Consider the following 15,617-nt stretch of genomic DNA (forward strand, 5'->3'; position numbering starts at 1 on the left):
CACACCCTGCCCCATCCAGGCAATATCCGCCGCTTCCTCCTGATTCACACCCTGCTGCCGTGCAGGCGATCTCCACCACTTCCTCCTGATTCACACCCTGCCCCCGTCCACGCGATCTTCGCCACTTCCTCCTGATTCACACCCTGCCCCCGTCCACGCGATCTCCACCGCTTCTTCCTGATTCACACCCTGCCCCTGTCCAGGTGATCTCCGCCGCTTCTTCCTGATTCACACCCTGCCGCCGTGCAGGCGATCACCACTTCTTCCTGATTCACACCCTGCCCCCGTCCAGGCGATCTCCGCCACTTCTTCCTGATTCACACCCTGCCCCATCCAGGCAATATCCGCCGCTTCCTCCTGATTCACACCCTGCTGCCGTGCAGGCGATCTCCACCACTTCCTCCTCACTCACACCCTGCCCCCGTCCACGCGATCTTTGCCACTTCCTCCTGATTCACACCCTGCCCCCGTCCACGTGATCTCCACCGCTTCTTCCTGATTCACACCCTGCCCCTGTCCAGGTGATCTCCACCACCTCCTCCTGATTCACACCCTGCCACCGTGCAGGCGATCACCACTTCCTCCTGATTCACACCCTGCCCCCGTCCAGGCGATCTCCGCCACTTCCTCCTGATTCACAGCCTGCCCCCATCCACGCGATCTTCGCCACTTCCTCCTGATTCACACCCTGCCCCCGTCCAGGCGATCTCCGCCACTTCCTCCTGATTCACAGCCTGCTCTCAACAGTTGGTGTTAGAGAGCACTGCATGCCCTGGTAGCTTTGGCGGCTTTCTCAGCATTACCTTGGGAGCAGTCCCCCCGTCCCCCCCTGCTCCCGCCACCGCGGAGCTTGTGGGCTGTGCCTGCTGCCTCTGCATTGTGCAGGCGAGGGGCTGGGGACACAGTAGCTCTTTCAGGATCTTCAGGTGCTCAGTTGTCAGGGGAGGCCTCTGGGGCCCCATGGGAGAGGCGTCCTCAGGAGGTTGTGAGCTGCCTGTTCCCAGGCACAGAGGCCTGGCCCCCAGCCCTCTGGAAACACCCTCTGTGGAGGTAGAGCTCCTCCTCCTGAGGAATGCGACCCTCAGACCTCATGACCAAAAACCATTCTGAAAAAAGGAAACCCCGTTTTTCCATTGCTTATTCAGGGATTGCATACACTACACCTGTGGAAACGCCTACAGAACACCCACGCAGTAAGAAACAGAATAAACATGGACCACTGTCTGTCACCAGGAAAATGAGCACAGCCCACACGGTCCCACTCCTGAAGCAGGAAAGGCGCACCTCCGTGCCTCATCCACTCTGAAGTTAGGGCTTCTTTCTGGGCTGGGCCTGACCGAGCCGAAATCCCCCAACCCGGGGCTCTGTGACCCCATCAGGGGCCCAAGGGTGGCCTCAGGCTACTGGACACAGGGGCTCACTCTGGGGCTGCACATTTCACTGAAAAGTAGAAAGGAAAGGACCCCATTTCCCTGGAGACGGCAGCACTGGTGACTGCTGAGCGTCGGGACGCTGCACACAGGCCTACGTGACCCTAGCAGATGCACACAGCAGATCTGTGAAGCACCCCCCCAGGCCTCCGGGAGTCCCCCGCCCTGCCCTGCCCATGGATTCCACAGTGGGTGTGGCCTCGGGTGGACGAGGGCAGGCAGGAGGGCCTGGCCCTGTTCACACCGCTGAGCTGATGGGGAGCCTGGCACAGTCAGGCTGTGGGTCTCCCAGGCGCTCTGTGAACAAGGAGCTGAAGAGAAAGCCCTCCGCTAAGTAAGAGGACCATCTGTCACCACCAGAGACAGTCACCTTGCTGAAAGCACGTCTGCCATGTAAAACGTTCAGCCGTGCTTTCAAGGCAGGTGCCCATGCCTTCCCAGCACCCGCCGCCCTGCGGCCCCAGCTCCACCTCTGGTGTCCTCCTGCTCCTCTCTGCCTGGGGCAGGTGGTCAGGGGCCCCGGCAGCACTGGGCCCTGCTCTCCTTGGATCCCTTTTTTCTTTCTTCTGAGAGAGAGTCTCGCTCTGTCACCCAGGCTGGAGTGCAGTGGTGCGATCTCCACTCTGCAGCCTCCACCTTCTGGGTTCGAGCGATTCTCCTACCTCAGCCTCCTGAGTAGCTGGGATTACAGGCAGGTGCCACCACACCCGGATAATTTTCATATTTTTCATACAGACGGGGTGCCACCATGTTGGCCAGGCTGGTCTCAAACTCCTGACCTCAGGTGATCCACCCGCCTTGGCCTCCTAAAGTGCTGGGATTATAGGCGTGAGCCACCTTGCCTGGCCGCTCCTTGGATCTTAAGGAACCTTTTCCTCTGGAAGGTGAAGCTCCAGCCCTGGAGCACGTGTCCCGCAGACACAGCCTCCTTGCCAGGGAGAAGGCAGTGCGGTGAGTCCCCAGGGCACAGAACCAGGAGGACAGGGCTGTGTACCGCCCCAGCCAGTGTTAATGGGGCACATCATATGTGCCCTCTCCTGCCCGGCTGCAGCCTGGTTTTGAGGCAGCTCTCGCAGGCAGGAGGAAGGTCCCGTGTGGCCAAGAAGCAGTGGCAGCACTGAATGAACCATCCACACCTCCGCCTACTGCACCGTCCACACCTCCGCCTACCGCACCGTCCGCACCTCCGCCTATTGCACCGTCCACACCTCTGCCTACACTGTCTCCACCATCCACACCTCCGCCTACTGCACTGTCCACATCTCCACCTACTGCACCGTCCACACTTCCACCTACTGCACAGTACACACCTCTGCCTACACTGTCTCCACCAGCCGCACCTCTGCCTACCGCACTGTCCGCACCTCTGCCTACTGCACCGTCCGCATACCGCAACAGCCGCACTTCCACCTATTGCACCGTCCGCACCTCCGCCTACACCATCTCCACCATCCACACCTCCTCCTACCGCACCGTCCGCACCGCCTCCTACCGCACCGTCCGCACCTCCACCTACCGCACCGTCCGCACCTCCACCTACCGCACCGTCCGCACCTCCACCTAGCACCTCCTCCTACCGCACCGTCCGCACCTCCGCCTACCGCACCGTCCGCACCTCCGCCCACTGCACCGTCCACCCCTCCGCCTACTGCACCGTCCACACCTCTGCTTACACCGTCTCCATCATCCACACCTCCTCTTACCGCACTATCCACACACCTCCTCCTACTGCACCGTCCACACTTCTGCCTACTGCACCGTCTGCACCACCCACACCTCCGCCTACTGCCACATCCGCACCTCCGCCTACTGCACCGTCCGCCCCTCCCCCTCCCCGCCTACTGCACCGTCCGCACCTCTGCCTACTGCACTGTCCACACCATCTACATACTGCACCATCCACATCTCCGCCTACTGCACTGTCCACACCATCTACACCTATGCCTACTGCATGGTCTACACCATCCACACCTCTACCTACTGCACCGTCCACACTGTCCCAGGCCCTGGGGCTAGGCTAAGTAACGCCATCCCCATGCAGATGAGGGTGGGAGGGGCAACCTGCTGTCCCCCACCCCTGGGGACTCGTGCATGATGTGGTGCAGGGTATGGGAACCCTGAGAGCAGCTGTGGACCCACTGGAAGCTCCCACCTTGTGTGTGCCGCCCAGGCCACCGTCACGATGAGAAAGGTCATCAGGTAGACTGCGATACGTGTTGCCAGAAGCCTCTGAACACTTCTGTCGAACTGCTGGAATACAAGAGCACTGCTGTCAGAGCCCAGGTGACATGAGTGTCCCTGAATGGCAGTCGAGACAGCACCATGCGGGTGGGGGGGCAGGGGGGCTGGCCTTGGCCCAGGGCAGGGCGAGACCCTCAGGTGGGCCGCGTGAGGCACCTTGGAAGGTCCTGGCCTCCCTAGCAGACCCTGGGTGCCCTGTTCTGGGTCCAGCCTCCGTCTCCAGCTGGTCTGCTTCCCTGGTGCCTGCAGACCCCAACCCCCCAGCCCCCACCCCTTCTCCGGGGCACTGATCCACACCCACACCCACAGGTGCACTCCAGAGAGTTCTATGGGCTATGTTCCCGCTGGGGGGTCAGCTCTTAAGGGGCTCAGTATCTGCTGAGGACCCCGCCTCGGGGATGGTGCCCTCTGGGTGTCTGCATGTGGGAAGGGACAGGAGGGCAAAAGCACCAGGTCACAAATGTCATCCATGAGGCTCTGCCATCATAACCGGGTCACCTCCAAAAGGCTCTGCCCCACAACGCCATCCCTGTGCGGTGTCCGGCGTGTGGACTTCGGAGGGACACACAGGTTGACAGCACAGAAGGGTCACACCTGGCACTGCCTAGGTAGCAATTCCAAAGCAGCCACAGGAAAGGGTCTCTGGAAGCTGCAAGGGATCCCACAGGTGGCCCGCCCTGGGGGCTGTGGTCAGCATGGAGGCACTGGGGGCCGCGCCGCGCTCGACACAAGGCCCTCACCCTCCAGCCCTGACAAGGTTTTCATGCTTTCCCCACGAATGCTCCGAACAGAACACTGAGTGCTTTACTGTTTCCCTTGGCTCTTCACTTGCAGGCAGGTCTCTGGGTCAGTAACTCGGTATTTCAGCCACTTCTTTATTGAGTTCCATCTAGCTTTTCGAATCATGGGTTTTCAAAGTTACAACTGTCTTTTATTTTTCATCAGAGTGAGCACAGCCCCAGGAGCTCCCGTCTCCTCACAAGGAGGGAGGTGTCTGCTTTTCTAGCACCTTCCCCGGGACACATGTCAGGCCTTTCCCTCATCCCATAAATGTGTTCTCTGAATGAGCTTTTGACTCTCCAGGACTTTCTGAGGCTCAGACCCTCCCTGTGATCCCGTTAGGACGACACAGGAGAGACAGGGCAGTAAATGTCACAGTCCCAGAAAGGTGCCCTGGCTGCAGAGAGGTCAGGGCAGGTTCAGGCTCACGGGTGTTTATTTTCAACCGCCCGGGCCCTTCACTGTCATGTGCCCTCTGGCATGGGCATTGCAGGTGGATGTGGCCGTACCTCAGCAACCCCATTCTGAAAGGGGCAGCCAAGGCCAGTACCTCACGACTGCATTTGGCCAAGCCCACCCCATGGGCCTCGGTGGGGACGCAGCTTTCCTGAGCCGCTGCCCCCTAGGGAGGGCAGGAGCGGCCCCAGGGTCCCAGTGCCTGTGCTGCTTGCTGTCTGCTGGTGCCTGCAGACTGGGCCAGGCTCCACCTGCGTTTCTACTTCTCGTGAAAACCCTATGAAAAGTCTCGTCATCCCCTTCACATGGCTGAGAAAGCCGAATTCTAAGCAGCTCCCATGACTTCCCAGCGTTCCCCAGGCTCAGCTCACAAGTCAGGACTGGAGCCTCAACCTCAGTACTGGCCCAGGAAGGGCTACGTGGTCACTGCTGTGCCTCGCGCACCCATGAGGCTTGGGCCGCACGAGCCTGTCATGAGGACACCGAGCCAGGCAGGTGTGCGCCCCAGATGCCCTCCAGTCATTCCCCTTCTAAGATGCTGTGTTGCTCTTTAGCTCAGAAACAGTCCAGGCGGCTGTAAGCGGAAACTCTGCTTGTAAACCCTTCCTGCTCACCTCCAGGCCTGCAGGAGCAGCCAGGGTGGGAGTGTCCCTCCTGAGGCGGGACACCAGCCCTGTTTACTCACAGCAGCTACGTAAGGGGCCTGCTGGGGCAGCCCGGAACCTTCCTCTTCCAACCTATCCTCTGGCTCACTTCCAGGGCGCTGCCTTTGTCCACTGAGCTCAGAAACAGAGCCGTAGGAGCCCAGTCTCCTGCCCTCCCAGGAAGCCAGGACCTCTGCTGGGGTGGGCACAGGCTGAGCAGGACTTGCTGACCCCCTCCTTTTTTAAGGAGGCCCCCGCCTCCCGCCTCTGCCTCCTAAGCCTCAGAAGCTTCGAGGGGTGCAGGGTCAGCTCCTTGTGCCAGGTCGGGCCTCAGGGACCCGGGGTCTTCTCAGGGCCACACCACGCAGAGCAGAGCCTGCCCTGTTACCTGTTCCGGGGAGATCTCCGTGTGGGTCACAGGCAGGATCTGAGGAGGCAGAGAGACAGAAGGAAGCGAGAGACGCTGGTTGGGCTGGGTGTGGCGGTACTGGGGACTCCAAGGCAGCGCTGGGCCCCCCAAGCTGCCCGAGGAGATGGGGGACCCAAGGCTGCTGGCAAGACCTGGACAGGTCTGAGGTGGGCTGGGCAGTGCTTCGAGGGGCTTGGGGTGGGGCAGGCCTGAGCAGGGGCCCCATACAGACCATGACGGTGGCGATGATGGACAGCAGGGCGTCACTGAAGTTGAGCATGCGTTGGGAGCACTGGATCCCCTCCCCAGAGTCCTCGTCTCTTCTGCCCGGCGGGCAGTCCCCCAGTGTGTCCAGTGCCTGCTCTGGGGTCTGGGGCTGGGACATGGTGGAGACGCTGCCTGGCGGTCACAGGAGCCTGGGAGGAAAGGCAGGTCTGAGTGTGCCTGTGGGTGCTCCTGGGGATCGGCCATGCAGCCTCAGCCCTGGTGCAGGGACAGGGACTGGTATGGGGGGGCTTGGCCACTGCTGAGCAGGGGAAGGGTCCATGCTGCTCTGTCCTCTCCCAGGTGCCCCTCAAATTTCCAGCCTCCAGACTGAGAGGCCAACAACAGATGCCATGCCCAGCCCTGTTACTGGTGAACACTGATCTGGGTGAATCAGGCCTCAGTTTCTCCTCAGGGAATGGGAGACACAAGGAAAGGCACTGAGATCGCCGACCCCATGGCCGACCTAAACGTGGAAGAGGAACACAGCGCCCTGTGGGGCCCTTGCCCGTGCACGGGTGCCTGGGGCTGTTTCCTACAGGGGCCGCGCTCTCCCTTGGTCTCAGCACTGTGCATGCGTGCCTGGGGCTGTCTGTTTCCTACAGGGGCCGCGCTCTCCCTTGGTCTCCGCAGTGCTCTCCCTTGGTCTCCGAGCAAGCCGTGCACACGTGCCTGGGGCTGTCTGTTTCCCATAGGGGCTGCGCTCTCCTGAGAGCTCTCCCTTGGTCTTGGTGCCCATGCACACGTGCCTGGGGCTGTTTCCTACACGGGCTGCACTCTCCCTTGGTGACCTCTGGGGAAACCAAGGCCCTTTGTCTGTAGCCATACGAAGCCAAACTTAGCACCAGGGGAGACACTCCAGTCCGTCTGTGGGAGCCTGGGTTGGGCGCACACTTGGCACATGCCACAGCTGTGGCCCAGCACAGCACTCCCCAGGCATTTTTAACATCAGAGATGCGTCTGGGAAGATGAACGCGATGCCAGGTGGAGAGTGCTCTGGACAGAAGAGATCCCAGCGCCTCACGGAGACAGAACTTGAGTTGTGGCTGCAGGCGCCATGGTGCACGGTGCTGGGCAGCCTTGTGCCAACCGGGCACTGTGGATTTCACCCTGCACCCGAGGTGGAGGCTGGGCACACTGAGATGAGTTCCCCAAACAGAGGATGGGGCCAGAGGGCTCCATGTTGGCTGAGCCCCACCTGAGGCGCCCCTGGAGCAGGGAAGAGGGCAGAGTGTGCCAAGGACGCCAGTCAGAAGGGCTGCTATGACCCAGGAGAGGGGTGACGGAGGTCTGGCATCCCAGGAGACACACAGCATGTGGGAAAGCAGCTCCTAAGAGTATCAGGGGCGCGGTGGGGGGTGACGGAGAAGGGAGAGCCCACCCAGTCCTTCCTCTGGTGAAGAAGGTGGGTCAGAGCACATTCCTGAGGAACAGTGAGTGCTTGCTTCGGGCTGGTTTCCCGGGACACAGCAGAGGCACCGAGGCTGTCTCAGGGCAGGGGAGCTCCGGGGATGGAAGGAGTCAGGCTGGAGATGCAGCCTTCACAGGTTCCTCTGATGGAGCAGTGTTAGCAGCAGAAGTAATTTCTGTACTACTTGGAAATGTGGGGGTGGTCCAAGGGAGTGGCACCCGGGAAGGAGGAGAGGAGCAGCAGGGGGCAGGACAGGCCCGGCTCTCCACCATTTAAGGGGAGGAGGCCTCTTCAGGAAGGGTGTTGGGGAGAGCCCTTCAGCGCCAGCGGGAGGTGACAAGGCAGGGCCCCCAGGTTTTACTCTGAAGGGGTGCTGTTTACTTGGCCAAGGGCATCAGGGGGCTGAGATGCGTGGTCAGCTAGAGGGTCCTCGGGAAAAGGGATGTGCTGCTTACACCAAGGCGAGATGCACAAAAACAAAGAAGACCCACCCCAGAGAATGGACGGAGGAGGCTCACCGCAGTTTCTAGCCGGGCAAAACACACACACAGGACAATCCACGTCACCAGCAATCAGGGAGATCCAGGAGGTGCAAATGAAATGGTGAGAGGCCAGGCATGGGGGGTGGGGGGGGCGCCGGCAGGAGTGAGGCGATGGGGAGGGCGGGGACCTGGGGAAAACAGAAACCGAGGCTGGAACAAACAGCGGGGAGAGAGAAGGCGGGGACCTGGGGAAATGGAAACCGAGGCAGGAATGAACGGTGGGGAGTGAGGAGAGTGAGGAGACAGAGAAGGCAGGGACCTGGGGAAACAGAAACCGAGGCCGGCATATAAACCGACATGTGTGCTTCAGCGACAGTTTAGCAACGGTTAGTAAAGTGCAGTGCCACGTCCTCCAAGGGTCCATTCCTGGAAGTCTCACTGCCACGAGAGGCTGCCTAGGGTCTGCACTGAGGCAACACGTAGTTTTTCCTTTTTTCTTTTTGAGACAGGGTCTTAGTCTGTTGCCCAGGCTGGAGGGCAGTGGCATAATCAAGGCTCACTACAGCCTCGACCTCCTAGGCTCAAGTGATCCTCCCACCTCAGCCTCCTGTGTTGCTGGGACCACAGGCGTGCACCACCACGCCTGGCTAATTTTTGTATTTTTCGTAGAGACAGGGGTTTCATCATGGTGCCCAGGCTGATCTTGAACTCCTGGTCTCAAGCAATCTCCTTGCCTCAGCCTCCCAAAGTGCTTGGATTACAGGCGAGAGCCACCGAGCCAGCCTGGCGTGTTTTAACAATAAAATGAAAACATTCTGACTAGTAAGGGAGAAATCATCAAACCATGACGTAAACTATCAGAACGTTAAAACAGATCTACAAGTATAAAACTATGAAACAAAATGTTAAAACAAAAAAATCAAGTTGCAAAAACATACTATTATACCATTTATGGAAACAATGGACACATACAACAACCATCTATCTTCTTAATTACACACACATACACGGTAAGAAATGAAAACCACAAATAAGAACAATGTTCGCCAACTTCCAGGCAGCACTGCATGGACCCAGGCAGGGAGGCGCGGGGAGCAGGTGGGGGCTTTCGCTCTATGCCCAGGAGATTTCTCACCTAGAACGCACACAGGCACGTAACCACAGCTAGCCACAATCCAGCAAACTGTTCTATCCTCAAACAGCATCTTTGTGTCCAAGCTTCCCCAACCCCAAGCCCTGCTATCACTGATCTGTTTTCTGTTACTGTAATTTTACTTCATTTATTTATTTAATTAATTAATTTTTTTGAGACAGAGTCTCGCTCTGTTGCCCAGGCTGGAGTGCACTGGCACAATCACAGCTCGCTGCAACCTCCGCCTCCTGGGTTCAAGCGATTCTTGTGCCTCAGCCTCCCAAGCAGCTGGGATTACAGGCACCCGCCACCACGCATGGCTAATATTTGTATCCTTAGTACAGACAGGGTTGCACCATGATTCCCAGGCTGGTCTCGAACTCCTGACTTCAAGTGATCCACCCACCCTGGCCTCCTCAAATGCTGGGATTACAGGTGTGAGCCACCGTGCCTGGCCAATTTTGCCTTTTTCAGAATGTTGTATAAACAGAATCGCACCCTACAGAGATTTTGAGCCTAGCTTCTTTCGAGATCCCTTTGTGGTGCTGGGAGTATCAGTAACACACTTCTTTGGTTGCTGTGTGGTAATTTCACTGCAGACACACCTCAGTTTGTGGGTCCACTCACCAGCTGAAAAACATGTGTATTGTTTCATTTTGCACAATTATGAATAAAGCCACTGTATATAAACATTTGCACACAGGCATTTGTGTAAACATGTTTTCATGACTTTTGGGTAAATGCCTTGGAGCAGTTTTGCCGGGCCGTATCATAAGGACACGTTTACTTCATGAGAAACCGCCAGATGATTTGCCGAGGCGGCTGCACCACCTGCATTCCCACCAGCGGGGCGTGAGACCTGCACTTGCTCATCTCCTCTGGTACTCGGTTTGGCACGGCTTAGAAAAACAATTCACTGGGCGTGGTGGCTCACGCCTGTAATCTCGGCACTTTGGGAGGCCAAGGCGGGCAGATCACCTGAGGTCAGGAGTTTGAGATCAGCCTGACCATGATGAAACCCCATCTCTACTAAAAATACAAAAATTAGCCAGGCGCGGTGGCTCACGCCTGTAATCCCAGCACTTTGGGAGGCCGAGGCAGGCGGATCACTTGAGGTCAGGAGTTTGAGACCAGCCTGACCAACATGGTAAAACCCCGTCTCTACTAATACAAAAATTAGCTGGGCATGGGGGCGAGTGCCTTTAGTCTCAGCTACTCGGGAGGCTGAGGCAGGAGAATTGCTTAAACCCAGGAGGCGGAGGTTGCAGTGAGCTGGGATCGTGCCACTGCACTCCAGCCTGGGCAACAGAGTGAGACTCCACAGATCACAAGGTCAGGAGTTCGAGACCAGCCTGGCCAACATGGTGAAACCTGATCTCTACTAAAAACACACACAAAAAATAGCCAGGCATGGTGGTGGGCGCTTTTAATCCCAGCTACTTGGGAAGCTGAGGCAGGAGAATTGCTTGATCCCAGAAAGTGGAGGTTGCAGTGAGCTGAGATCGTGCCACTGCACTCCAGCCTGGGCGACAGAGTAAGACTCCATCTAGGAAAAAAAAAAAATAGTAATAAAAATCATAATTCAATTAATTTATTTTAGTCATTCTAATAACTTGTGTAGGGGTGTCTCATTGTGGTTTTAATTTGCTATTTCTCTACTGACTCTAGAGACTAGTCAGTCTCTACTGACTAATTTCTCTACTAACTTTCATCTGTACAGCTTTCACAGTGAAGTGTCTTAGAATCTTTGCTCGTTTACTGAGTTGTTTGTGATGTCATTGAGTTTTGAGAGTTCTTTATATTCTAGTTAAAAATCCTGCAAGATATATAATTTGGAAATATTTTCTTGCAGTCTATGGCTTGTCTTTTCACTCTCTTACCAGTCTTTAGGAGAACAGAAGTTCTGAATTTTGGCTGGGTGCAGTGGTTCACACCTATAATCCCAGCATTTTGGGAGGCAGAGGCAGGTGGATCACCCGAGGTGAGCAGGGTTTGAGACCAGCCTGGCCAACATGGCAAAACCCCATCTCTACTAAAAATACAAAAATTAGCTGGACGTGGTGGTGTGTGCCTGTAGTCCCAGCAACTCAGGAGGCTGAAGCAAGAGAATCGCTTGAATTTGGGAGGCGAAGGTTGCGGTGAGCTGAGATCACACCACTGTACTCCATCCTAGGTGACAGAATGAGACTCTGTCTCAAAAAGAAAAAAAAAAATAGAAAATTCAAGGAACCTATAATGGCCAAAATAATCTTGAAAAAGAACAAAATTGGGAGCACTCACACTTCCTGATTTCAAAACTTAGTACAAAGTTACAGCAGTCAAGACAGCATAAAGACACAGACCAATGGAATATAGTTCAAAAATAACCCCCCACGTTTATGGTTAACTGATTTTGACAAGGATGCCAAGACCACTCAATGGGAAAAGAAAAGTATTTTTCACAAATGGTGTTGGGACAACTGAATATCCACATGCAAATGAATGAATTTGGACTCAACCTAATACACATACAAAAATTAACTTGAAATGGATCAATGACATAAATGTAAGAGTTAAAACTCCATCCTGGCTAACACGGTGAAACCCCATCTCTACTAAAAATACAAAAAAACTAGCCGGGCGAGGTGGCGGGCGCCTGTAGTCCCAGCTACTCGGGAGGCTGAGGCAGGAGAATGGCATAAACCTGGGAGACGGAGCTTGCAGTGAGCTGAGATCCGGCCACTGTACTCCAGCCTGGGTGACAGAGCGAGACTCTGTCTCAAAAAAAAAAAAAAGTTAAAACTACAAAACTCTTACAAGATAATGCTGGAGAAAATCATTTCATGACATTGAGCTTGACAAAATATTCTTTTTTTTTTCCCCCTTTTTTATAAAGACGTGGGGTCTATGTGGTCCAGGCTGGGCTCAAGCAATTCTCCTGCCTCGGCCGCCCAAGTAGCTGGGATTATAGACGTGAGCCACCACGCCTGGCCAAAACTGACTTTTTCTTTAAGCCGTTTTAGGTTTATAGAAAAACTGAGCAGAGGCCAGGCATGGTGGCTCACCTCTGTAATCCCAGTACTTTGGGAGGCCAAGGTGGGCAGATCACCTGATGTCAGGAGTTCAAGACCAGCCTGGCCAGCATGAAACCCCACCTCTACTAAAAATACAAAACTTAGCTGGGTGTGGTGGTATGCATCTGTAATCCCAGCTACTTGGGAGGTTTGAGGCAGGAGTACTGCTTGAACCAGGGAGGCAGATGCTGCAGTGAACTGAGATTACGCTACTACACTCCGGCCTGAGTGATAGAGTGAGACTCCGTCTCAAGAAAAAAAAGAAAAATTGAGCAGCAAGTACAGAGTTTCACTCTTGTTGCCCAGGCTGGAGTGCAATGGCACGATCTCAGCTCACTGCAACCTCCGCCTCCCGGGTTCAAATGATTCTCCTGCGTCAGCCTCCCGAGTAGCTGGGATTACAGGTGACTGTGCCATAATGCCCAGCTAATTTTTGTATGTTTAGCAGAGATGGGGTTTCACCATATTGGCCAGGATGGTCTTGAACTCTTGACCTTGTGATCTGCCCACCTCGGCCTCCCAAAGTGTTGGGATTACAGGCATGAGCCACCGCACCTGGCCCAGAGTTCTTTTATACACCTTCACATTCCCCCTTCCCCTTTCTCCTATTATTATTATTTTGAGACGGAGTCTCACTCTGTCACCCAGGCTGGAGTGCAGTGGCACAATCTCGGCTCACTGCAACCTCCGACTCCTGGGTTCAAGCGATTCTCCTGCCTCAGCCTCCTGAGTAGCTGGGATTACAGGCACATAGCACCATGTCCGGCTAATTTTTGTATTTTTAGTAAAGACGGGGTTTCACCATGTTGGTCAGGCTGGTCTCGAACTCCTGACCTCGTGATCCGTCCACCTTGGCCTCCCAAAATGCTGGGATTACAGGTGTGAGCCACTGTCACCAGCCTCCCTTTCTCCTATTATTAACATCTTACATTACTGTGGCACATTCGACACAATTGACAAGCGAATATTCACACATTACAATTAACCTAAGTCCATAGTTTACATTAGGCTTCACTCTGTGCTGTATTCTATGGGTTTTGACAAATGGAAAATGACTTGTTTTCACCAAAACAGTATCACACAGAATAGTTTAAACACCCTAAAAATCTCTGGTGCTCCACCCTCCCTCTTTCTTCCTGAACCCCTAGCAACTACGGTTTTTTGTTTTTTTTTTTTTTTTGAGATCGAGTTTCACTCTTGTTGCCCAGGCTGGAGTGCAATGGTGTGATCTCGGCTCACTGCAACCTCCAACTCCCAGGTTCAAGTGATTCTCCTGTCTCAGCCTCCTGAGTAGCTGGGATTACAGGCATGTGCCACCATGCCCAGCTAATTTTGTATTTTTAGTAAAGGTGGGGCTTCAACATGTTGGCCAGGCTGGTCTTGAACTCCAGACCTCAGTTGATCCATCCACCTTGGCCTCTGAAAGTGCTGGGATTACAGGTGTGAGCCACTGCGCCCGGCCTACTGCTCTTTTTACTGTCGTCACAATTTTGCCTTTTCCAGAATGTTCTATAGTTAGAATCATACAGTATGGAACCTTTTCACATTGGCTTCTTTCATTGAGCAATATGCATTTAAGGTTCCTTCAAGTCTTGTTGTTGCTTGATAGCTTATCTTTTTATTATTGAATGACAGCCTATATTATGGATTTATCAGTTTATTTATTCACTGATTGCTTGCATGGACCATTTTCAACAGTGTATTATATAGTTCTTCATATTGATGAAATCCAGTTTATCTGTTTCCTTTATGGAAAATGCTTTTGGGGTCATGGCTAAAAATCTCACAGAACATTTCATAGATTTTCTTCCGTAAGTTTTACAGTTGTAGATCTCACATTTAGATTTATGATTTTGAGTTAACCTTTATGTATAATGCTAGGTATGGATTAAGTTTCCTTTTTTTTTTTTTTTTTTTGAGGTGGAGTCTCACTCTACTGCCCAGGCTGGAGTGCAGTGACACCATCCCAGCTCACTGCAACCTCCGCCTCCTGGGTTTAAGCAATTCTGCTGCCTCAGCCTCCTGAGTAGCTGGGATTACAGGCACTCACCCCCAAGCCCAGCTGATTTTTGTATTTTTAGTAGAGATGGGGTTTCACCACGTTGGTCAGGCTGGTCTCGAACTCCTGACCTCAAATGATCTGCCCACCTCGGCCTCCCAAAGTGCTGGGATTACAGGCGTGAGCCACTGCACCCGGCCCAAGGTTTCTTTTTCTCAACACATGAATATCCAATTTTTCCACCATCTTTTGTTGAAACAATTATTCTTTCTCCAATGAACTACTTTTGCACCTTTATAAAAAATCAGTTGACCATAGACACCTGTGGGCCAATTTCTGGACTCTTCTATTTACCTACTTAGCTATCTTTATATCAACTCCACACTGTTGCCCAGGCTAGATTCAAACTCCCAGGCTCAAGGGATCCTCCCGCCTCAACCTGCTGAGTTGCTGCGACTACAGGCACATACCTCTACACCCAGCCACCACAGGTTTGATTACTGTGGCTTCAAGGGTTTAAATTAGGTAACGCAAATCATACAATTTTGTCTTGTCCTTGTTCAAACTTGTATTGGCTATTCTCGCTCCTTTGCAGAGCCAAGTAAATTTTAGAATCTATGTGTCAAATTCTCGTAGTCTGCTGGGAATTTGATTGGTTTACATTGAATCTACAGGTCAATTTGAGAACTGCACTGTTGAATCTCCCAGTTTATGAGTATGGCATATCTCTCCATTGATTATGGGCTTTAATTTCTCTCAGCAATTTTTTGTAGTTTTCAGCATATAAGTCTTGCACATCTTTTTTCACATTTATCCCAAGTATTTCAGACTTTTTGATGCTATTGTAAATGTCTCTAATTTCAACTTCCAATATTTATTGCTAGTATGTAGAAATAGAATTGATTTTTCCATATTTATCTTGTATCCTGCAACCCTGCTGAACTCACGAGTAGCTCTTTTTATAGATTCTGATTTTTTTTCTTTTTTTTAGAGACCGAGTCTCTGTTGTCCAGGGTGGAGTTGCAGTGGTGCGATTTCAGCTCACTGCAACCTCCACCTCCAAGGTTCAAGTGATTCTCCTGCCTCAGCCTCCAGAGTAGCATGTGCCACCACGCCCAGCTAATTTTTGTGTTTTTAGTAGAGACGGGGTTTCACCGTGTTGGCCAGGCTGATCTCAAACTCCTGACCTCAGGTGACCTGCCTGCCTCGGCCTCCCAAAGCGCTGGGATTATAGATGTGAGCCACTGTGCCTAGCCCCGGCCCTCTTTTTCTTGCCTCATCACATTGGCTAGAATTTCTAGTACAATGTTGAACGG

General features: G+C 53.8%; 1 protein-coding gene across 6 annotated transcripts in view; it reads right to left on the reverse strand.

The window, feature by feature from the left end:
* TMEM175 (transmembrane protein 175) overlaps nt 1–15,617 on the reverse strand; it is a 34,173-nt gene that overhangs the window by 12,160 nt on the left and 6,396 nt on the right. For 2 of the 6 annotated variants that reach the window (XM_011970895.1, XM_011970899.1), the window contains exon 2: nt 3,583–3,680. In XM_011970895.1, the coding sequence (XP_011826285.1) occupies nt 3,583–3,626 (44 nt within the window). In that variant the 5' untranslated portion in view covers nt 3,627–3,680. Of the gene's footprint in view, nt 1–3,582; nt 3,681–5,521; nt 5,622–5,939; nt 5,979–6,192; nt 6,377–15,617 lie in introns of those variants that run through there. The other 4 variants (XM_011970894.1, XM_011970898.1, XM_011970896.1 and 1 more) reach the window with 4 other exon arrangements.

The sequence above is a fragment of the Mandrillus leucophaeus genome, unplaced genomic scaffold, assembly GCF_000951045.1.
Source record: "Mandrillus leucophaeus isolate KB7577 unplaced genomic scaffold, Mleu.le_1.0 Scaffold98, whole genome shotgun sequence".
In the NCBI taxonomy this organism is placed as follows: Eukaryota; Metazoa; Chordata; class Mammalia; order Primates; family Cercopithecidae; genus Mandrillus; species Mandrillus leucophaeus.